General features: G+C 42.6%; 1 protein-coding gene across 2 annotated transcripts in view; it reads right to left on the bottom strand.

Annotated features, from left to right (window-relative positions):
- Positions 1-23,844, bottom strand: part of MAP2K1 (mitogen-activated protein kinase kinase 1) — a 75,497-nt gene extending 51,653 nt beyond the window's left edge. Inside the window, exon 1 of one of the 2 annotated variants that reach the window (XM_043470867.1) lies at positions 23,362-23,844. In XM_043470867.1, the coding sequence (XP_043326802.1) occupies positions 23,362-23,441 (80 nt within the window). In that variant the 5' untranslated portion in view covers positions 23,442-23,844. Of the gene's footprint in view, positions 1-12,070; positions 12,176-23,361 lie in introns of those variants that run through there. The other variant, XM_043470868.1, reaches the window with a different exon arrangement.
- Between the last annotated feature and the right edge of the window lie 1,402 nt (positions 23,845-25,246).

The following is a 25,246-nucleotide window of genomic DNA, read 5'->3' as shown; positions in this document are numbered from 1 at the left end:
TTCCCAATTTGGAATCAGTCTGTTGTTCCATGTCCGGTTCTAACTGTTGCTTCTTGACCTGCGTACAGATTTCTCAGGAGGCAGGTCAGGTGGTCTGGTATTCCCATCTCTTGAAGAATTTTCCACAGTTTGTCATGATCCACACAGTGAAAGGCTATGGCATAGTCAATAAAGCAGATGTTTTTCTGGAACTCTCTTGCTTTTTCAATTATCCAATGGATATTTCATCTCTGGTTCCTCTGCCTTTTCTAAATCCAGCTTGAACATCTGGAAGTTCTTGGTTCACATACTGTTGAAGCCTCGCTTGGAGAATTTTGAGAATGAATGACCAAGATTAAAAACAAAATCTAAAAAAAAAAAAAAAAACCCCAAAAAACCAAAATCTACAAGACAGTACTCCACTGCATATTAAACTTGGTTATTAGATGCAGAGAAAAACAAGACAGCAAAACCAGCCTTACGAAGCATTCTTTGGACCTTGGTTGCTTTGGGTTAAAATTCTGCAGTTTCTGCCTGGCGTTCAAAAGAGAAGCATGCTCTTACTGCAGCAGATAAAAAAGATTTGCCCACCACGCTCTTCCTCTACACTTCTCCCCACCCACTTCCTTTTCTTCCAAAGGAGAAAGGCTCTCATTTACTCACTGGTTTGCCACATCCTGCCTCAGAAGCTACTTCCTAGGAGCTGCCTGGGCTATTCTAAGAGGAGTTTTAACTCCTAAGGCCCTCAGGCCCTAAGATAATTTATGGCATCCCTGCCCACCATCTATCATTTACAGTCTAGTAACTAGACTCTACTTGATCAGATAATTAATATCCCCAACTTTTCTTCATACTGGTTTGGGACTAAGCACTTTACCTACCACAGAGTCAGGCAGGGGCCGTATCTCTTGGCCCTGTCTGGGGGCTCCAACTAGCCCAGCTTTGCTTAATAGTAAAAAAGAACAAAGAGTAGAAATGATTCAAGCATAAGTATCAAGATACTCAATGCACATAACAGTGCATTTGATATCAGAGAACACCCATTGGAGCCAACCTCCTGTCCCACATGACCTTGGTAAGCTAACACTGACATTCATGCATGCATTTCATGTTTAGAGACTGCCTACTATACATCAGGCCTGGGCTAAAGATGGGGCATCAAGACTGAAGTCCTTTTCTCCAGAAGTTCACAGGGCAGGTGGTGAAACACAACATATGCATGTGCAGATCACCACACACACCCCCAAGAGATCTGTCTCCTGAGTAGTTCATGGACAGTTCCACTGGAGCTTTTCCAAGGGAGACCATGCAAAGGTTCATGGTCAAGATAATTTCTGACATCAAATTTCCAGGAGAGGGAGGCTCCCAAACACTGGTAACAAACTTGGATGAGAGAGGTTAAGTAATGAGCCCAATTGACACAGGAGTGCAGGAGTGGAGCCAGGACTGCAAACTCAGCTGTCTGCCTCCGCACATCACTCCTACACCACCACACAAGAGCAACCACTAGGAGTCAGAACAGAGTTTGTATTTGTGGCAGCAGCTAGTCATGGTGTTGAAAGAGGAGCAGGGCATCATTAGCTCCTTTTTTCCCTTAATTAAAGAGAGTCGAGGTCTTCTTAGTAAAGAAAGAAAAGAAAAATATAGACACATTTTTAAATTAAGAAATGAATAAACACTGACCATCTACTATACGTGAAACCTATGTAGTGAACTATCATCTGCTGTTACAGTGGGACTCCCTGCTATATACAAAACCCAGTGCAGGTTTTGACTGGCCAGGCATGTTTGTCCCTCCCAACAATCCCCACTCAGACAAGGAACAGGCCCACCGCTAACAAGGGAGGACCAGAGACCCGTTGACAACACACTGACTGCTGAGCTCCCAAGCATCCTCAAGTCCCCTCGCAGGAGGGTGTAGAACATGGAAGCTTCCACCACAAACAAAAAGCATTATTTTTTTTCACACGCCAGACTTGCACCTACTGTTACATTTTACTAATCTTCAGCAGTCTAAACACCTGACTTGGATTCTGTATTGGGGTCTGCCATACTTGAAACATCAAAGTTGGATGACTTCCAGAGCCAAAGAGCCAAATTAACAGAAGTTTTTTCTCTCCCTCCACATATACTTCCCTCTTTTTCTTTTTCCCCAGAAAGTTGAATCCTTTTAGTCAAAACCACACAGGATTACCCTTAGACTGCAGCTAACTAACAGAAATCTGTCAAGACTTCAGTGGCCGTTACCAAAAAAATGTCAAGAACTGTGAGGATTCACAGGAAATGAACTCACCCTCCGCTGGGGGCCTTTAACAATGAGCAACTTGTCATTTTTCCTCATTTTAAACCAAACATATAGACTCTGACCGACTTGTAAGACAGATCGAAGGGCAGGCATTGGGACAGGGCAGAACCCAGCCCCGCTCTGAAGAGCAGTCAGAGGCCTCCGATCTCGTTTCGGGTCTTCAGCAGCTGTACCACACCAAGTAAGCTTCCTAGCCTCTCTGGACCTCAGTCTCTTCACGATACAACCAGGAGACTGAACTCTCAAAATCTTCTCCACATATAACATACAAGGACAGACAGGTGGCTGTGCTTGGAGGAGAAGGAATGAGAGGTGCTGGTGGTGAAAAGGATGATTAATATAACATGACGCTATCCTGGGTCCAGAAATAGCCTGGCTTAGTGCTGCATTCACCTTATCAGCCTAGATTTATTAGGGGGGCAGGAGGGCTGGTGGGCGGGAATCACAGCCACCTACAGTGAAATTAAACCCTTTTCCAAAATGAATTCTGCTGAAGTGTGATTTATCCAGAATGCTAGAGAACTTACCAGCAGTATGAAACCATGTTACCGAAATTATATTACTGCACAAACTTAACTTTTCCCCAAATGCGATCTGCAGAGAGGATGCAGAGCTGACAATCCTATGTCTGTGGCCATCTGTCCTACCCCAGTCCCTGGAGAGGCGTGGGGGGAGAGTGTGAACAGCCACAGGTGCCACCAATGTCACATATCCATCAAAGAGCCCAGCATTTGCTGGGGACAAGCGTTCAGCTCAGCATGCAAAAGAGGCTTGCCAATCCATCCGGCCCCAGACATTCCCTGAGCCTTCCTCTGTGCCAGGCATGGGACTCAGGGAACACCACAGAATGTCACTGTGAGTTCTTCACTGGGCTTCGTACTGACTAAAAAGGCACTTAGCTGCCTGCGAGATGCACACATGGCCCTTAACCAGGACCAGTTTCCTCATCTGCCTGGTAGAGAACACACACTGCACCTGCCTCGTGTGGCTGAATGAAGAAATAAATAGATGGAAAAACAACAAGGAGCACACAGAGCCTCGCAGAACAAATGCTATGATTACCACCAACACTGTGACCCTCTTGCACCAAGATATTATAAACTGAAAAGAGCCAATCACGAATTTGAGTCAAAGTCAGACTTCACAAGGATTAGCCAAGTCTCGACCTTGGGAAAGGAGTGTCTTCTGCCCTCTGTTATCTCAAAGCTTAAGTCATTCAACAGAACTGTACCAAACCAGACACTAGGAAACAGGATGTGCACTGGAAATAATGATGAATAAGACCCAGTCCCAGACTTCCTCAAGTCCAGTCCAACTGGACAGAGTTACCCAAACAACTGACATGTGATGGGATACGTAGCGCATGCTCTGGACAATGACCACTACCTGGAGTGGGTGGAAGACAAGTCTGTGATGGATTTACAGAAGAGCTGACCTATAAATTGAGCAAAATTAGGATGTCAAGCCTTCCTCAGTGATCAAGGCAAAGAAATAGAGGAAAACAATAGAATGGGAAAGACTAGAGATCTCTTCAAGAAAATTAGAGATACCAAGGGAATATTTCATGCAAAGATGGGCTCAATAAAGGACAGAAACGGTATGGACCTAACAGAAGCAGAAGGTATTAAGAAGAGGTGGCAAGAATACAGAGAAGAACTATACAAAAAAGATCTTCATGACTCAGATAACCACGATGGTGTGATCACTCACCTAGAGCCAGACATCCTAGAGTGCAAAGTCAAGTGGGCCTTAGGAAGCATCACTATGAACAAAGCTAGTGGAAGTGATGGAATTCCAGTTGAGCTATTTCAAATCCTAAAAGGTGATGCTGTGAAAGTGCCGCACTCAATATGCCAGCAAATTTGGAAAACTCAGCAGTGGCCACAGGACTGGAAAAGGTCAGTTTTCATTCCAGTCCCAAAGAATGTTCAAACTACTGCACAATTGCACTCATCTCACATGTTAGTAAAGTAATGCTCAAAATTCTCCAAGCCAGGCTTCAACTGTACATGAGCTGAAAACTGCCAGATGTTCAAGCTGGATTTAGAAAAGGCAGAGGAACCAGAGATCAAATTGCCAACATCCATTGGATCATAGAAAACACAAGAGAACTCCAGAATAACATCTACTTCTGCTTCACCGGCTACACTAAAGTCTTTGACTGTGTGAATCACAACAAACTGTGGAAAATTCTTCAAGAGATGGGAATACCAGACCACCTGACCTGCCTCCTGAGAAATCTGTAAGCAAGTCAAGAAGCAACAGTTAGAACCGGACATGGAACAACAGACTGATTCCAAATTGGGAAAGCAGTACATCAAGGCTGTATATTGTCACCCTGCTTATTTAACTTATATGCAGAGTACATCATGCGAAATGCCAGGCTGGATGAAGCACAAGCTGGAATCAAGATTGTTGGGAGAAATATCAATAGCCTCAAATATGCAGATGACACCACCCTTATGGCAGAAAGCGAAGAGGAACTAAAGAGCCTTTTGATGAAAGTGAAAGAGGAGAGTAAAAAAGCTGGCTTAAAACTCAATGTTCAAAAAACTAAGATCATGGCATCCGGTCCCATCACTTCATGGCAGATAGATAGGGAAATAATGGAAACAGTGACAGACTTTATTTTCTTGGGCTCCAAAATCACTGCAGATGGTGACTGCAGCCACAAAATTAAAAGACGCTTGCTCCTTGGAAGAAAAGCTATGACAAACCTAGACAGCATATTAAAAAGCAGAGACATTACTTTGCCAACAGAGGTCCATATAGTCAAAGCTATGGTTTTTTTCCAATAGTCATGTGTGGATGTGAGAGTTGGACCATAAAGAAGGCTGAGCGCTGAAGAATTGATGCTCTCAATCTGTGATGTTGGAGAGGACTCTAGAGTCCCTTGGACTGCAAGATCAAACCAGTCAATCCTAAAGGAAATCAATCCTGAATATTCATTGGAAGGACTGATGCTGAAACTCCAATCCTTTGGCCACCTGGATGCGAAGAGCTGACTCATGAGAAAAGACCCTGATGCTGGGAAAGATTGAAAGCAAGAGAAGGGGACAACAGAGGATAAGTAGGTTGGATGACATCACTGACTTGATGGACATCAGTTTAAGCAGGCTCTGGGAGATGGCGAAGGACAGGGTGGCCTGGAATGCTGCATTCCATGGGGTTCACGAAGAGTCAGACATGACCGAGCGACTTAACGACAACAAGGATTTCAACATATACTGAAGGTGGAGAAGGGAATCCCAATAGAAGACATAGTGTGAGGCTAGGGCCCATTGAAGAAGACCTCTGGAAGACCTCTGGAAGAAACATGAAGGATAAACTGAACCCACGACCTACCTGGAACTGACCCTCAGCATCTGGTTTGAGCCACAGGAAGAAAGGGAAGCCACACCTTCCCTGTGTGACAGTGACTACCCCTCCCCTCCCTATTCACACACACACACACACACACACACACACACACACACACACACCCTCCCCAGGAAATCCTCTTTAAACTCTTGGACACGAAAGCTGAGCTTCCTGGGTGGTGCCTGCCAGGCAGATGGCCGCCTCGAGACGCTGGGAGGAGTCTATATTAGGATGTACTGTGGCAGTTGTTTCCCAGGCACCTTTTGCAGCCTCCTGTTTCACTGAAAATAATTCTTTCCTTCCTGCACATCCCCAGATATTGCAAGTATGCCCGGTGTTGTCTCTATTCTAAGTCTGTGTGGATAAAGAACAGCTGAAGAGTCTCATCATTGGAAGTTCTTTGGGAGGTGAGAATTTTCTCTCCTTCTCACCTGATAGAAAATAAGGCACCCTCGGACAGGAATCTAGTCCTGGTCCTTCTTATGAGTCCAGTTAATCATCAAAAAGCAGTTTACACACACCAAGTACCTATGAATCCTTCTGCTGGGTAGGGATCACTGTGCCCATTTTCCAGATGCAGAGACAGACTCAAGGACATGAAAAACTTGCACAAGATCACTGAAAATAGAGGTGGAGTCAAGAGTCAAACTCAAGTGTGCTGGTTCCAAGGCCTCTCCCCTGAGCCTCACAGTCTCCAGGCTATGTTCACTCAGAACTCACACTCGCAATTCAAGGCACAACCTGCTGTGACAAGGTCAGCTTTTATTAAGGTTTTCTTCTAGTCCTAGATTCTTTATCTACCCCAAAATTAGGACTGCAACAAAGATCTCCAAGATTCCTTTCAACAATAAAATTTAACCTACTTATGATCTACTCAGAACTTGAAAATGGGCCCGGGGTGACCTATATGGTCATGTGGAGCTCATTACCTAATCTCTGGAAGGTAAGAAGGCATTACAACCAACCCCACCTTTCAGGAAAGCAGGCACAGAATGGTCACGTGGCGAGTTAACAGTTGTAGAAAAGGCATTCAGATCTCACACTTTTGCTCTACACAAGGTTATTATTCAAAAGTACTGAAATTCAAAAAGCCTGAAAATTCTGAAGACTTTCAAAATCCTCCGAAAAAGGGGTCAGCCTCTAGATTCAAATGAAACACCTGAGGTGGGGGAGCAGAAACATTTGTTCAAAAATCTGATCAGGAAGCTGGGTTCTTCACTGTAGTAACACCAAAGACAAGTACCACTCAGAGGTGAATGTCTTCCTCAGACCATCCTGCTTTTGGGTCTGTTGACTCTGAAACTTTTATAATCCCATCCCCAACTTTCTAGAAATTAGACCCTACTCTAAATAACAATACAGTTAAGACCTCTGGATGCTCTGCTTCCCCCACCCGCCCATCCCCTGATCTCAGACAGAAAGACCAGATGTCAGAGCCCCCCACCAAGATTCCATCCTACTGTCTCCACCATCTTTCAGGTCCTCTCCGCCCCGCCTTTGTGCTCCCAGGGAAGACAGGCACTCTCCTGGACACCTTGCTATCAGTCAACTTTGTTTTCTTTGCTGTTTTTTTATTTTATCTATTTTTGGCTGTGCTGGGTCTTCTTTGCTGCACGGGCTTTCCTCTAGCTGTGGTGAGCAGGGGCTACTCATCGTCCTTTGTGGGTTTCGCATTGTGGTGGCTCCTCTTGTTGGGGAGCACGGGCTCTAGGGTGCACGGGCTTCAGCAGTTGTTGCACGAAGGTTCCCAGGCTCTGGAGCACAGGCTCAATACTGTGGTGCACAGGCTTAGCTGTTCCACAGCATGTGGGATCTTCCCCGACCAGGGATCGAGCTGGTATCTCCTGCATTGGCAGGCAGATTCTTTACCACTGAGTCGCCACAGAAGCTCCTCAAATTTGCTTTTGATCTCTCTGAGGATACTCATTTATGTGATTTTAACATTTCCTTTGGAAAAAGCCCCAAACTTTAATTTCTCTGTTTCTGAAAGACAATTTTCTAAGCTATGAGTCTGTTAGACTGAAATCAAATATCACATTTAAGCTTCCTAAAAATACTACCCCAGTACAATGCCTTGGTTTTTCTCACAGGTTCAACCCCCAAGCACACACATACATTTTAGACTGTCACTTAAACACTGGAGTATATAATTTAAACGTCTTTAATAGCATCTACTAAAAGAACATTTCCATGTGATTCTTCCCTTTATTTCAAAGCTATGATCCAAACTGAAGCTTTTATTGAATTTAGGACTAAATAGGTATATATATATATGGATGGCAAATACTGACAATAAAAATCAGAAAATTTAAAACACATTCAGCTTGGCCGTAACACTGGAATCTTTTCCAATTTTCAGCAAACCTTCTTTTTGTCCACCTGATACATATTAGGTATGTACTAAATATCACTTAAATGAATGTTAATACATCTTAATCTTCTAAACACACAAGTTAGAAATCTATTGTTGTAATTCTGGGCATAATCTAAATCTATTTGACCCTAACACAAATGCCATTGGAATAAACAGCAAATAACAAGCAGCTGCTGGCATTCAAAGTATATACCTCTGTCATTTGAACTGTTTTGAAGTTGGCCTTATTTGGAAGACAAATGGTTGGCAGCTGCAAGTTCAATTACGAAGTGCTTAGTAGGAAAGCAGAGAAAGAACCAGAAGGAATCAAAGTGCTATTTCATACATTTAGCATGGAATTCCTTTCCAACAAACATCTTTCATTTCCCTGAGGGAAATTAATCACGAAATGTTCTTTGAACTCATGAAAACTCAGGACTGTACTTTGGGAGGAAGAATCTAGTTTGAAGGCCAGGCAAAGCTGAGAGAGTAGGAGTCACTGCTTTTGCACATCTCTATTCTGCTAATTTTTTTTTAAGGAAGAGGGTGGAACATAGGAAAAGCTACCAGGCAACCAGCCCAAAGACCTGGAGACACTGAATAAGTTAGTTCCTTCGTCCTTCATTTTCTCCTTTCCAGAAAAAAGGGGCAAAAACAAATAAGAGCTAAATTGGATAACCTCTAGCTACTAACAGATTTTCTGCAATGATGAAAATGTAATCTGTGCTGTCCAGTATAGTAACCACTAGCCACATGTGGCCACTGAGTCCTCCATGTGGCTAGTGTAAATTAGGAACCAATTCTTTAATTTTAATTCATTAAAATTTAAATAGTTACTTACGGCTAGTGGCTACAGTCCTGGCAAGAGTAGCTCGAAGATGACCTCTAGTACTTTATGCAATCTTTGGAGGGCTATGTGGGAAGAACTTGAGTGTTAGAGCAAGGCAGGCCTGGGTTCCAAACCTAGCTCCACCATTTACTAGTTAGGCAAATATGCAAATTCCTGAACTTCATTTTCCTTATCTGTATAACAGAATATTATGACCTTTCTTGCAGAATTTCAGTGCAAGTTTAAGATAATGGATGAAACAGATCAGGAAGTTCCTCAATCAGTGGTAGTTATTTTTTCAGTTATGATGTCCTTCAGGGATAAAGTTTTATGTCTTTTGCCTTTATCCTATCTTTTGCATCTCTTGATCTAGGACTCATACTTGATTACTCCATACCTGGGTCCTACAGATGCAGCTCCTGATCTTCAAGAAAGCCACTTGCTCAGGAATTGTTACAGATCCTCAGCAAGGGGTGAGCCTCCAATAACCCAAGTCTTCTGTGTCTCCGGAACCGCTGATTTCCGCTTCCCCTGTGTCCCCTCCACCTCGCATGCCACCTCACATTTCAGGAATTCACAAAACCCTTCCCCCAATTGCCTATCAAGTTGAAGCTTTGTTCAGTGCAACCAAAACACCTGTTGGTGGTTTTTTGGTACTTTCCTCACTAACTCTCCCCTTGACTTCCCCTAATAAATATTTTATAACTTCTTTTTTATTTGTAAATGCTTCACGACTGCCTTTTTACAAGCTGCACTTATGGCTAACCCTGCACTAATTTAGTAACCAAAATAAAATAAGGCAAAAAAAAAAGACTGTTTTAGAAGTGTTCCAGTAAAATAATATAAGTGTTGCACTCTCTATCTAAACTAATATAATGTATTATGAGCCTGGTCCAATGTTCTGCTGGTCCTTCTTTTGGTGAATAGAACTTTTCTGTGGCTCCAATGTCCAAGTTTTACCAGTGGACACAAATGGATGCCTACGATAAGCAGGATGTATTTTCTACTGTTAATAATTACTGGAATGTTAAACTACCCTCTTCTTGCTTTTCTAGCACTCCACAGACTCAGAGAGAAGGAAAGAGACAGAGAAGCTGAAATACAGACTAGCATTTTGGTAGGATTTCGATCTGGATTTGAGTAAGCCATTCGACAAAAGGTTTATAGTTAGCTTAGAAATCCTGCTAACTTCTGAGGCCTCCCCAACAAGGACATCCTTGAAGGATTATTTACTGAAAGAAGATATGAAATCAAATAGGGCAAATAATTTCAACTCGGAACTCTCAAATGTGGTGAGGGTCTAATCTAATTAAAAAAAAAAAAAAATAACCTGGAAATTTAAGTTCTAACTCAAAAAAGAAACAACGAATCTGGATCCAGTCAACATGTAAGTACAACAATGTGATTGATTAGTCATGTCTTCTCCTTACAACTCCCCAAATTTCAAGATTTAACCAGAATCTGGAACCTATGCAGATCATTCCCTCAACTCAGTTGTTCTACTTTGTCTGAAAAGTAAATGTGTTTAAGAGCATCTGAAATTCTGGACCTTTCTTGGGTAACAGTTTGAACTCAAAATAGGTCAATTCTAGAAAGGCATTCATTTCACAGGGACTTCTGTCTGTGGTTATTCTGAAAACCACTGCTTTAAAAACTGACATTATGAAGCTTAAAAATAGGCCCTCCTACTAAGGATCCTGGACAAAAATAAAATATCCTTTCCTCCCTCCATTTCCTCATTCCCTTTTTCCTCAAACACCTTAGGTGAGTGGTGATATAGAGAGATACCCTTTTCCAGAGTTTCAGATTGTTACCTGAAGAGGTTTATAAAAATTTTTAAGAAGACTGGGTAAAATTACCAAAATTCAGTTTTGGGTAAACTTAGAAATTTTTCAGACCAAGTAAGCGTACCAAATGAAAATATGTCTGAGTTGGGATAAAATTTCAGGTACCTTCTTTAACTCCAGCTGTGTGAACTCCCAGCAAGTTCCTTCCCCTCTCTCGGGTCTGATTTCCTTATACTGCAAGAGGAGGCACAGGGCTAGAAGATCTGTAAGGACCCTGCCAGCCCTAACAAGCGCTGCTTCTATAAAGCTGGACAGCTGCTTCCTATTTTCACAACTCTTTGGAAAGAGCAGAAAAGCCCCTAGCCCCGAAGGTTCCTGGGAAGCCTCATTAGTTTCAAATGTTCCCCTGGGACACAAGGACTGCTATTGAGAGCAACGCAAATTGAGATGGCTATAAAATAGAAATGGTGTTGAGAGGGAAAAATTAAGTTACGTTTTGCAGATGACGCTAATAAATCTAGAAATACTGATATTCAATCAAAAGTTACTAGATATAATAAAAGAATTTAACAAAGTTTCAGGATATAAACAATTCAAACAAATCACAGTCAAGATGGAATACACAAATTAAAAAATGTTCTATCACAACAGCATCAAAATGTTAGGTATTTGAAATATTAACTCAGGACACAAGAGAATTATTCAAAAGAAACTATAACACCATAATAGAAAAAAAGGGGAGACATTAATAAATGGAAATATACACCATGACAATTTTTAAAGTTTTCTTTAACCCTACCCAATTTAAGAAAGAAAAAAAAAAAAGACTCAAAAGTATGTAAGAGTTAAAGAGAAATTTTAGAAATAGATTTAAAAAATACCATAAAGACCACATAAAATAAACTTGAAAATACAAGAGATAAAAATCCTATTTAATAAACTCCATGAAGATATTAGACCTCATTGTGTAGAAAAATTAGCATAGACCCATACCTCACCCCAAACACATTAATTCCAGATGGGACCATATAAGGGAGAGAAAAGGCTAGAAGAAAATGAAGCCACATACTCCTGCTAGTTATGAAATAATGCTTCACGTATGAATACTAAAGAAAAGTAGGTTGTACCATACAAAAGACATGCTTTGGAAAATGAAAGATATATGTATTTTTTCCTAAGTAATATAATATAAAAGGGAAACATCACAATGGGATGATGTAGTAGCCACATAATTTATAAAACTGAAAAAATACAAAGCACACTGACCTATTGCTTCAACAAACCAAAAGACAATAGTCTACTGGCTAATAAAGGACACAAACTAACAAAAAATAAATAAAATACAAAGCACATCAAAGCTATTTAGACGTATCTATTAAAAAATGGTCTGAGAAGAAAAAAGTTCGCATGAAACTTTTCAAAGTGTTCAGTTGGTACCACAAAACCTTCGCACCTACCTCTCCGGCTTCATCTCCTGTGACCTGCAGCTATGCATCCAGCACTCTGAACTAGCTGCCTGCTCCTCTACACATCCCAGGCTTTCCCACTTATGTGAAGCTGCTCATCCTGAGCTCTCTTCCTGCCAGGCCCCCTCCCTCCCCCATTCCCATGGAAATCCTAGCCATCCTTCAAGACCCAGCTCAAGTGTCATCTCCTCTGTGAAGGCCCTCCTGATCTTCCCCACTGGATGTGAGCTCTTCCTCCTCTCAACAAGCACCGACAGTACTTTCTTTGTACCTCTTTCTCCTGGGGCGCTTTTCTTACCCCACAGCCATCTGTTTCCTCCTCCTTGTGAACTTGCAACCTCTCCATACATGAGATTTTTTTTTTCATACATGAGATTTTAAGATTCTTGGAGGCAAAAACAATCTTACTCACCTATCTACACCATCCAGCAGAGCAAATTACATTCAAAATGCATTCATTAAAGATTAGACTGAAAACAATCCCATTTCAAAAATACAGCCTGGCAAACAAAGCAAAGCAGACTGAGAAGAAGCCCTATTAAACTATCAAAAAAAATCACCAAACTTCAAAAAAAGAAAAAAAAAACCAACTTCCTAAAGCTTGAAGGGCCAGTTGAAATATACATTGTAAATTGGTTCTGTCTTTTTATGGAACATATTCAGTAATACATAACAAAATGGGCAACATGGTTCATTGCCTCTGATTTGCTGTATGAATTAATTTAAAAGAACAAATTAGTTCAAAACACTCATAAGAGTATCAGTAAATAATAAAATTTTGGAAGCCATCTAAATAATCAACAAAGTGTCATTTGTGAAGCCAGGTCCTATCAAATTCTACTCTTTAGCCAAAACTAAATGACAAGCATGAGAATTATGTCTATGAGTAAAAATGGGGCAGGAAGGGAGCCCATCAACTGATCACAGTTATCTATGTATGTATATAATGGATTAACCAAAAGTTAAAAGGAAAATTTAATGTCTGCAGGTTCTTTCCTTAAAAAGGTACTGATATATTCAATTTTCTTTTAAAGTTAAACTTGAGCAAGCAAATATTCAAAAAAGAGTTGGGTTCGGGGGGAAGAAATCACTCTATTTGATTTTTCTTCAACCCCCAAGCAACATCATCTTATCTGACTCCCTTGCTAACATCAAAGCAGGATACCCCTGGGAGCTGCACCACGAAATCAGAGGCAGGATCAGCATTTTTAGCAGTAGGCCCTGCACCAGGATTCAGAGAACACCTGCTCTTTTAAAAACAAAAATGCAATTCATTCTGGAAGGTGTTAATTTAGCAAACAGGTATGTGAGCCTTCAAACAGCTCTCGTGGGCTTTCAGACAAAAGAGACAGGACATAGGACATGAAGTAAAAACATAATCAAGTGGCAGAAAGAGACTAGGATGATTTTTTCAAAACTGGCAGCTTCTAGAAGGGACTAAGAGAAACAAAATTGAGACTCTAAGCTTTCTTCTCAAGCTCACCTCATCTTCTTCCCAGTCTGTGGGTTCTCCGGGTTTTCTCAATGTATTGGAAAGATTTTCCATTGCTTGACCTGTGCTTCCTATGGATGTGGTAAAAACAATTACCAATTCATACCAATGGAAGCTTGCAAGGAAGAGTTTTTTTGTTGTTGTTGGTTAGTTTGTTTAAATGTTATTTTGGTTTTGTCCAATTTACTGATAATGATTTACTATACCAAGAGAATGGAGTGATGTAGACCCAGGGGTCCAAAAAGGCATGGTCCCAAATAATCAAATTAATGGAGAAAAAAAAGACACAAGGAACATTTAGTGAGTAAGAAAGCATATGACTTCAAAATGATACAGAATTTAATGTGATGTTTATTATACAATATAGGCCAGATGGTACAATGATAAAGAATTCGTCTGCAATGCAGCAGATGCAGAAGACTCGGGTTTGATCCCTGGGCCAGGAAGACCCCCTGGAGGAGGAAATAGCAACCCACTTCACTATTCTTGCCTGGAAAAAATCCCACGGACAGAGAAGCCTGGCGGGCTACAATCCATGAGGCCTACAAGAGTAGGACATGACTGAGCGACGAAGCACACACACAGACACACAGACCAGAGTACAAAGCGGGAGAGAGAAAACGTGAGTTAATGTTAAAAAGGATGTAAGATTTAGGATGAATTTTAATCTCTGGGTACTTTTAAAAATTTTATTATTAATTTTTTCAAACATAAGAAATATGGAAAGAAGAGTCAAACTCATACACTAACCAACTAAACAACTGTGAACAATTTTGCCCCATTTGCTTTATCTACTATGAGTGCAATTTTTTTTCCTGAACGATTTCAAAGTTTCACTCATCAACTATGAACAACAGTCTCCTACATAATCATACCACTATTACATCTAAAAAGTTAACCATAATTCTCTATTTAAACTCCCCCAGTTGTTCCAAGAAATCATTTTTACAGCTATTACATTTTTTGATTCAGTACCCAACCAAGGTTCATGCATTACATTTGACTGGCATGTCTCCTCAGTCTCTTATTCTCAAACAGCACCTTCCCTTACTTTTCCCGCATGACACTGACTTCTTAAAGGGACTGGGTCAGTTGTCTTAGAGAATACTCCACATCCTGAATTTGTTTGTTTCCTCCTGGTGTCATTTCACTTGTTTCTCTGTCCCTGTATTTGCTGTAAACAGGAAGTCAGATCTCAAGGCTTGATTAGACGCAGGTTTGGGTTAGACTTCGAAGAACAGGCAGCATATAAAATGTACAAATTAACATGATTTATCAATATTTGCAATTTGGTATTAAGAAAAAAAGGTAACAGTCAACTGAGAAGGAAGAAACCAAAGCTGGCACCTCTAATAACACTTCCCATGTAGACAGCTTCCAACAATCATGAAGAACTTTTATAACGTTATTTTGGATGACGCTCACCTGGCCTCCTTCCCTCACAGGTTTGTTATATCATCATCCTTACTTTACTAATGAGGGAAACTGAGACTCGGTGAAGTTACATAACATGCAAAAAAAATTTTTTTTTTTAGTAAATAAATGACATGCCAAAGATCAACAATATAGAAGTAGCAAAACTAAGTCTCAAACTTGAGTCCTAGAATAGCATGGAGTTACTCAGAAAAGGCTACATGGGAGATGAACTCTTGAAAGATGTGAGCATTCATTCATTCCAGGCCCTGCACTAGATGTGGGGGAAATATCAGTACACAATATAGTCGTGGTTCCTTTCCTCACAGTTATAGGTCCTCCCCTCACCTAAAGTGTGGTGGCAAATACAAGACAAAAATAAAATCACACAGGAAATTGGAGGAGGGCATTCCAGACAAAGGAAACCATGTGAGCAAGACCAGACAGAGGTAAAAAGCAGGGGCAATGGGAGGACAATAAAGGGATTAGCCAGAGAAAAATCAAGCTAGAGATGGGAAGCTCTATGGAAGTTTTCAAAGCTCTCCCTGTTTTCAAAGATGCATAAATAAGTGAAAGTTGAATGCTGTACATGTTTATGTTCAAACAAGCACCTTACACATCTCCTTGCCCAGGCTAAGTCATCTTTATGAACCTTCTGCTCTTTCTGTATCTGCTCCAACAACAGCAGACACATTCTTCCCAAGGACAGGATTCAGCTGGCCCTACTTTTTACCTGAAGCTGTTCTCAAAAGACTGCACCAGTATTAGTTACTGCAGCAACAAACCTGTAGAAGCACCTAAGTTCAGAACTACAAAGTCAGTTAAAACCACTTCAAAAGCTTCTAGTTGTCATAATGCACATCCCAGGTAAAGTTTTAAGTGAAAGTCGCTCAGTCATGTCCAACTCTGTGCGACCCCACGGACTATAGAGTCCACGGAATTCTCCAAGCCAGAATACTGGAGTGGGTAGCCATTCCCTTCTCCATGAGATCTTCCCAACCCATGGATCAAATCCAGGTCTCCCACGTAGCAGGTGAATTCTTTACCAGCTGAGCCACAAGGGAAGCCCTAGAATACTAGAGTGGGTAGCCTATCCCTTCTCCAGTGGATCTTCCTGACCCAGGAATCCAACCAGATCTCCTGCATTGCAGGTGGATTGTTTACCAACTGAGCCATCAGGGAAGCGCCTAAGGCCATAAGAGATCCCCCAAAAGCACAACAACCTGTTTCAACCTCTCTGCCCTCTTCCTTAAGGGCCTTCACACTAACAGATGTGTGTTCCTACAAACCTGCAAAAGTGCTGATGCAAATGAAAACGCTGCGGATGCCACCAAGGCCAAGCAACGCACCTTGTTTATTTAGCACCTTGTGGCCTTCAAAGAACTTCCGTATGTTATCTTGTTTAATCTTCATGATACTCCTTCAAGGTAAGAACGGTTCAATCATTCAGTCAACAGATATCTACTGAGTATCTGCTATGGGCCAGACACCGATCTACTCACTGAACAAGGAACAAACCAACCCCCCACCTTCATGAAGCATACATTTTAGGGCAGGGGGAGGTGGAGATAAATATTTATAGACAATGCAACACTAATTAGTGGTAAGTGCTGCGAAGAAAAATATGGCAAATAAGGGAGTCAAGCATGACAGGGAATGCTACAAATAGAGTGATCCAAGATGGCCTGCGTGAAGAAACATTTGAGCAGAGTTCCAAAGGAAGTGAGGGAGCAAGTCATGTGGGTATTTGGCAGAAGAGAATTCCAGACAGAGAGAATAGCAAAAGTTCTGAGATTGGAATGCACCCAACCAACTGTGGAACAGCAAAGAGAACAGCATGGCTGGAGAGCAAGAGTGAAGGGGACAATGGGGAAAACTAAGAACCTGATCAGACAGGGCCTTGTAGGCCACTAAGACAAAGATTTTATGAACCATTCTCATCCTCGCTCTACAGATAAGGAAACCAAAAGTCAGAAAGTACAAACAACTTGCCTAAGGTAAAAGAAAAAGTGAGGTCTTGGGGAGCACCCTGCATTGCAACTTCGAACTCTACTCAGGGCTCAAGCTTCTCCTTGTGGGAGTTAAAAGCACTCTTTAAAACACAAAGAAAGAACAGACTCTGTATGATTTCAATTCCCCTAGACCACGAAATTTTTGCACCTTGTTTTATGTCCCTGGATATGTTTCAATGTCTCCTAGTTTATAGTCTAGGGGAACTTAAATAGATTTTGTATCCTACTGTTACGTGATCTCTGTGAATCTTAATTATGCTGAATTGGTTCATGGGGCCTTTCAGATCCACTATATCCTTCTACTTTTCTGCATATTCATTCTATTAATTTTTGAGAGTTTGATATTGAAACTCCAACTAAAAATCTTAATTTATCTACTTAAAAAAATAATTGTAATATATAGTGGAACTATATGTAACTTGTTCTGTATTTTCCAAGCCTCTTGTAAGTGTGTTTTCATACTCTCACAATTTCAAAAATAAAAAGGAAACAGAAAAAAAAAAAAAAAGTACAAAGAAAGATTAAGTGAGTGCCTTATCATGGAAGGAGAGGCAAAGTACCCTCAGACTCAGCAATCCCATTTCTGAGTATATTCCATAGGGAACTCTTACAAGAATCCAAAAGGAGGTACAAATTTAAGGACAGTGATGGCTTCACTGTTTGAAGCAGCAAGGGGTTAGAAACAACAAAACTCTTATTCTAGGGGAATAATAAGTAGAATGTGGCACATGCACATGATTGATTGCTCTGCAACCAAGAGAAATAATTAACTAGATACACATATAACACTATGAACAGAGCTCAGAAATACGGTACTTGTTTGAAAAAGAAAAAACCTGAAATAAAAGTTAAGGGTGGTCATTGCTTCTGTTCAAATATTGCTGATTCTTCTCCAAAAAGGCCCCTGTCCCCTTTGAAGATCACCATAGCTATGTGATTTGCTTTACAAAAATGGGAGCAAAAGTGACACTTCTGAGCAGAAACTTTAAAAGCCAGCATGTGGTTCTCAAGATTCCCCTCTCATTAAGCATATTTCAGACATGGTGCCTCTGTCAGCCTGAGTCACTGACTGGAATCCAATCAGAAGAGCCTCCCATTGACCTGAAAGCATGTTAAACTACTGAGATTTTCTAGTCTATCCCAACTGATGCAGATTTATAGCACAACAGGATTTTTATTTTATTATTTTTTTTACAATAGGATTTTTAATAAAAAATGAAAATATTTAAAGTGCACAACACGGTGATTCACTATATACACATAGTGAAATGATTATTTCAGTCACGCTAATTAACATACACATCTCCTCACACATTTACCATCTGGGGTGTGTGTGTTTGACAAGAGCACCTGAAATCTACTCCCCCAGCAAATGTCCAGTATTCAACACAGTATTATTAACTATAGTCATCATGCTAAGCATTAGATCTCTAGACTTATTCACCCTATTAAGTACAACTTTGTATCCTTTGACAAATATCCTCCCATTTCCCCCACCTTCCCACCCCAGGTAACCACCTATCTACTCTATGCTTTCATGTATTCCATTTTTTTAGATTCCACATAAAATCTGAGATCATGCAGTATTTTTCTTTCTTTGTCTAGCTCATTTCATTTAGCATACTGTCCTCCAGGTCCATCCATGGTGCTGCAAATGGCAGGATTTCCTTCTCTTTCAAGGCTGAATAATGGCACAATAGTATACAGCACCCTAAGCACACACTGTGGAAAATTCTGAAAGAGATGGGGGTACCAGACCACCTGACCTGCCTCTTGAGAAACCGGTATGCAGGTCAGGAAGCAACAGTTAGAACTGGACATGGAAGAACAGACTGGTTCCAAATAGGAAAAGGAGTACGTCAAGGCTGTATATTGTCACCCTGCTTATTTAACTTATATGCGGAGTACATCATGAGAAACGCTGGGCTGGAAGAAGCACAAGCTGTAATCAAGATTGCCGGGAGAAATATTAATAACCTCAGATATACAGATGACACCACCCTTATGGCAGAGAGTGAAGAGGAACTAAAAAGCCTCTCGATGAAAGTGAAAGAGGAGAGTGAAAAAGTTGGCTTAAAGCTTAACATTCAGAAAACTAAGATCATGGCATCTGGTCCCATCACCTCATGGGAAATAGATGGGGTGACAGTGGAAACAGTGTCAGACTTCATTTTTGGGGGATCCAAAATTACTGCGGATGGTGACTGCAGCCATGAAATTAAAAGACGCTTACTCCTTGGAAGGAAAGTTATGACCAAACTAGACAGCATATTAAAAAGCAGAGACATTACTTTGCCAACAAAGGTCTGTCTGGTCAAGGCTATGGTTTTTCCAGTGGTCATGTATGGATGTGAGAGTTGGACTGTGAAGAAAGCTGAGCACCGAAAAAATTGATGCTTTTGAACTGTGGTGTTGGAGAAGACTCTTGAGAGTCCCTTGGACTGCAAGGAGATCCAACCAGTCCATCCTGAAGGAGATCAGTCCTGGGTGTTCATTGGAAGGACTGATGCTGAAGCTGAAACTCCAGTACTTTGGCCACCTGATTCGAACAGTTGACTCATTGGAAAAGACCCCGATGCTGGGAGGGATTGGGGGCAGGACGAGAAGGGGACGACAGAGGTTGAGAAGGCTGGATGGCATCACTGACTCGATGGGCATGAGTTTGAGTAACCTCCGGGAGTTGGTGATGGACAGGGAGGCCTGGCGTGCTGCGATTCATGGGGTCGCAAAGAGTCAGACACAACTGAGCGACTGAATTGAACTGAACTGAACTGAAGCACACAAAAGAACACTATCTACCTCCCAAAGGCACACATATACCCAATGAATAGGTAGAATTATAAGACCAAATGTTAAATATCTAGAGTGGGTGAGATGGTGTCTTGGGGAGAGAAGAAAGTGGGGAGGAGGGAATGAAAGTAAAGGGGGAAATAACAACAACAACAAAAAATGAAAAGCTATTAAAAGACTTGATAAACAGACTATGCAAATATTAGAAATTTCACTAATTCACTCCACAAACATTTGTGCACTTATTACTTGCCAGGTACTATTCCAGGCACTATTTATTGAACAGCAAATCAAAAACGAGCAGTCCAATCTTATAGTTTATAAGGTGTACAGAAGACAGAAATATTTAAATACCCCACTAAAAGATTATGGACAGTGAATGAGTGTCATTAAAAAAGTCAGGTGACATGAGAAGGAGGGACCCACTTTAGATTAGGTGGTCTGTGAACATCTCTGAGGAAGTGACATTTACTCAGGTGACGACTGCTTCCTTCGCAGCTAGGGAAGAGGAAGGGAGGATTCATGTCAGGCAAACGGAACAGCATGTGCAAAGGCCTGGAGGGAGTATGGACCATCCCATGGAGGAAGTGAAAGAAGACCAATGTAACGGAAGAAAGGAGCAGCAGGAAATGTGGTTAAAGAGATGGGGCGGGGAAGGGAGGATACAGCAGACTCACAGCCCGATATAAAGAATTTGGATTTTATTTTATTCTAACTGCAAAGAAACTATGAAAACTTTTTTTGGGGGCAGGGGGCGGTGCTGAGTTGTGAGGTTTATGGGATCTTAGTTCCCTGAGGAGGGACTGAACCCAGTTCCTCAGCAAGGGAAACAGGAAGTCCTAATCACTGGACCACTAGGGAATTCCCAGTGAAAATATTTTAAAAGGGAAATGACATGATTTTGTTTCCAACTTATTTCACTCTAACATTTAGCACCCTTGCAATATGCTCATATATTTTTGCAAACTTGCAAAAGAAATATTTTTGCAGTCTTTTTCTTCAAGGACCCCAGAAGCTTCACAGAATTCAGGTCCCATGTAACACAACTTTGCCCGAATGGGGTAAGTGCAACATTAGAGAGCAGTCCCAAGTGCCAGGACTCACAGAGAAACAACCTTGCCAACTTAGTGCCAAGAGTTCTTTAATGTCAATGGGCTTTTCTCTTTAGTTTACACTTCATGATAATGTGCCAAATCATGCCCTGATCTACTGAGAGAAACATGAGTACATCAGCTTTGCTTGAAAAGGGGGAAAGATGTATTAATAGATGTGTACAGCTTTCCCCCCATGAGAGGCAGGAAATGTAGGGGAACAGTCCCTGTTTGTCTCAGGCAGCCTACACAAAGATGCCTCCTATTGTAACAGAGCAATGAGTCATGGAAGTAGATGCAGATGGCACAGAAGACTGAGTAAGGGAGAGTCGGTTATCCAGAAGCTAAGGCACCTTATCTACCACCACGACTGGAAATTACCTTCAAGTTTCCCTTGGCATTCTCTACCCAGTAACAAAGGTACCAGCAGCTAACACTGGCAGAAGATTTACTACTATTAGCTCATTTAGTCTTCACAACTCTAAATAGGTCTACCATTAGACCCATTTTCACAGACGAAAAAACTAAACCTAAGCCCTGGAGAGACCTGACCCAGATCACAAAACCACAAACTTAGCCTGACTCCAGAGTCCAACCTTTTACCCACTGCTTAGAATCTTCCAGTCCCACCAAATATATCTGCCACCAACTCCAGGATAGTTTTTTTTCTTTTTTTCTTCCCTCTCCCCTTTGTAAGAACACAGTCACAGTTGTAAGAACTTTGTAAGTCCTTTGTAAATTCTCACAGTCACTTTGTAAGAACAGCGGGGTCACAATTAACAACAGAATGACTACAGGTACTTCCACTCACTGCTGCTGCTTAGTCGCTTCAGTCGTGTCTGACTCTGAGACCCCATGGACTATAGCCCTCCAGGCTCCTCTGTCCATGGGATTCCCAGGCAAGAATACTGGAGTGAGCTGCCTTGCCCTCCTCCAGAGGATATTCCCGACCCAAGGGATCGAACCTGCATCTCTTTGTTCTCCTGCATTGGCAGGTGGGTTCTTTACCATTAGTGCCACTTGGGAAGCCCCACTTTCACTCACTACCTTCTTCCAAAACCAATGGGAGCACGATGGTCAGGACACAACAGTCAGTCAGAGTCCACTGTGGTCAAAACTTGTCCTGTCCCACCCTGCTCTGGTGGTGGGGGTGGGGGTGGGGGTGATTTCAGTCTATTTCAAGGGGATAAAATTCTTGTACACCAAACTTGCATCAATGTTTGTATAGTTATCCACCAACCTGGACAAGTTAGTATCATGCAAAATGGACACTTCAGTATTGAAACAAGTTTGTCTGAGGAATGTGGTTGAGCTCACATCACAGGTCTGTCCACCACTGGCCTTGTGATCATTATAGGGGTGGACAGAGCCACCAAGCCAACAGGTCCCCAGGCTACTAAAACTGAGAAGAGACAAACAAAGGTTACAGAAATCACCCAAGGGCAGTAGGTCGAGGCCTAATCTGTTCTTTTCATCAGCTGGTTTCCTAAAGTTTCCAGGGGTGCAGGTAAGAGATTAAGAACTCTTTTTTTTTTATTATTAAGAACTCTTAATCTTTTCTGTTTACTTCTCCAGCTCTCCAGATCTTTCTCCTTCACACAGTCCTGTCCCTTACCTAGGATGCAAAAGAGTTGTGGGAACTCAGAAACATCCATGAAACAGACTCATCACTGTTTAAAGAAGTAAACTGCTGATTAGTGATGAAGACTGGAAGTTGCAGAGATGGAGCACCTCGTGTGTGATTTCCAAGAACATGGCGTTACATCTCAGGTCCAAAATTGGGCTCATGGTTAATTAAAGCACCCCAGGAGAGACACCGGTGAGATCTGGTGAATGAATGAAAAGTCAGATGAAGAAAAGAAAAGTAGCTCCCTTCAAAACAAGAGTCTCCAGGAAGAAGGCCAAGGAATGGGAGCCCCCAAAGTCGACAAGTAAAAAGCCTCGGGGGTGTTGGTGTACACACGTCCTCGCGGGCCAGGCAGCGGCCGCGACTAGCCACTCCCAGCCCACAGGTGTCAAGCACGAAGGTGAGGACTGCTCGCCGGTCCCAACTCCACATTCTACACCCTGAGTTGATCTCAAGACGCAGACGCGATCTTAATTTTTCCAAAACATCGGCTCCCTTCTCCCCGTTACACACCAGAATCCCAGAGAATCTAGGAGAAAGAGCTGGGGAGAGGCGGGCGATGAACCAGTTTTTATTTTTTAGGGAGAGGGAAAATGACCAGAGGTCAGGGATGACTGAAAGGGTCGGTAAAGGGGTGGGGATGGGGCATCGCTACTCGTTGGGTGCACCGACTGGTCTGAGTCAGGAGCATAATCAGTGCTTAGTCACCGATACCTCGGCGGCCGGGAGTTCCTCGCGCCCGGCGGCCCGAGACGTACGTGATGACCCGAGCAGAGCCCCGCGCGAGGCACATACCCGACTCGGCTTCTGCACCCCGGCCCGGGCCTCCCCACCCCGCCCCCGACCCCAAGACTTACTCCGCCGAGCTGGTCCCGTTAACCGCGGAGCCGTCCGGGGCCGGGTTCAGCTGGATGGGCGTCGGCTTCTTCTTGGGCATTTTGGACCCAGGAAAGGCGCTCCCAACTCCGAGGGCGGCCCCTCTAGCTTCCTCCCTCTGAGCTGCCCCGCGCCGGCCTCGCGGGGCCAAGTCAGGGCCGCAAGCCCGGACGCTGCCTTCGGGGGGCGCGCCCTGCGCGGTCCCGTCAGGGCCAAAGAGCCAGTGGCCGTCTGGGGGAACCCCCGGCCCACTTGCTCAATGCACAGGGAACCGAAGGGTTTCCCCGCCGGCGCAGCTCAGCAGCCCGGGATTCCCTCCCGCTCTCCCTCAGTCAACCGGTTCCCCGGCGCGCGCACCACAACGCTGCTCCAGCCACAGCCCGGGAAAGTGCGCCGCCGCCACTGCCGCGTTCCAAGCGGCTCAGCGCAGCAGTCCCAGAGAGGGACTGGAGGGCGGGGGAGGGCTGGGGGGAGGGCTGGGGACAGGGGAAGCCTCGCCCCCCCAATTTCAGGAGGCTGCGTTTTCCACACGCCCACCTGGGCCCGCCCCTATTGCCCCTCACAGCCAATGAGAGAACGCCTCGGCGGCAGATGACGCGGAAATACGTCACGGGGCGCGGCGCGCGGCCCTGGGGGCGGGGTCTGTCCCTGGCTCCACAGCGCCCTCTGCCGCCTAGGGACTCCCAGGTGGACCTACCGGGAAAGGAGGTCTTGCATCCTGGCTCCCACAGCTAGTCGAGGTGAGCTTGATCCGGTAGGTCGCCACGCGGTCTCCTCCTCTACGGTGACTGTAGCCCCAGGGCCGAGTCACAGTGATGGAACTAAAGTAATAAAATGAATAAAGAAAAAGACCTCTTCCTGTTTCTAGAGGCAGCGTTGGGGAATAGACGACTTTTCAGGAGACTCCTGTGTAGCAAATTGGCAAGTAGAAAGTTACATGCAAAGCGGTAATACACACTAGTAGCCTGCTGACAAGGGTACCGGGAAATGAGTGTTCAGTGCTAATGAGACTTTATTTTTTTTGTTTTGTTTGTTTTGTAAATAAGTTTATTTGTATCATTTTTTAGATTCCACATATAAATCATATTTGTCTTTCTCTGTTTGACTTACTTGCTGCTGCTAAGTCACTTCAATCGTGTCCAACTCTGTGCGACACCATAAACGGCAGCCCCCCAGGCTCTGCTGTCCCTGGGATTCTCCAGGCAAGAACCCTGGAGTGGGTTGCCATTTCCTTCTCCACTCATGAGACTTTAAATTGGGGTATTTCTGAGAGCAGATTGGGAATATATTTTTAAAACCTTTTGAAAAAACTCCTTTCAACCAATAATTCCAGTTCTCTAAAACTTGAAGAAGAAAAATGTGAGTAAAGAGCTTAATAAGATGAAGATGATTTGTATGATTCAAAATACACATTCAGTTCACCTCTTCAGTCCTAAAGCATTAGGTGTGCAAAACAATGTAAGCATCTATCTACAGCCAGTGGTCCAGAGCAGCCTGTCAGCACCTAACCATTTATAATATGTAAAGGGTAAAGTTTCCTTTTCATTTTTTAGCCATTCATGCTGTTTGAATTTTTTATTATCTATATAATTTATTCAATTTAAAACATATTTTATAAATTGTTTAAAGATTAACACGAGAATGTAAAATTGTGCAGATATTTTGGAAAACAGTCTGTCAGTTCTTCAGTTAAATATAGTTACCATATGACCCAGCAGTTCCACTCCTATGTGCTCAAGAGAAGTGAAAACATAATATCCATACAAAACTTGTACACAAATTTTCATGCAAATGTATGGCAGCATTATTCGTAATAGTCAAAAAATGGAGACAACCCAAATGTCCATCAACAGAAAAACAAAATGT

This window comes from Cervus canadensis, chromosome 6, assembly GCF_019320065.1.
Source record: "Cervus canadensis isolate Bull #8, Minnesota chromosome 6, ASM1932006v1, whole genome shotgun sequence".
Lineage (NCBI taxonomy): Eukaryota > Metazoa > Chordata > Mammalia > Artiodactyla > Cervidae > Cervus > Cervus canadensis.
Note: the sequence above shows the minus strand (reverse complement) of the source record. Positions and strands in the feature narration are given on the sequence as shown.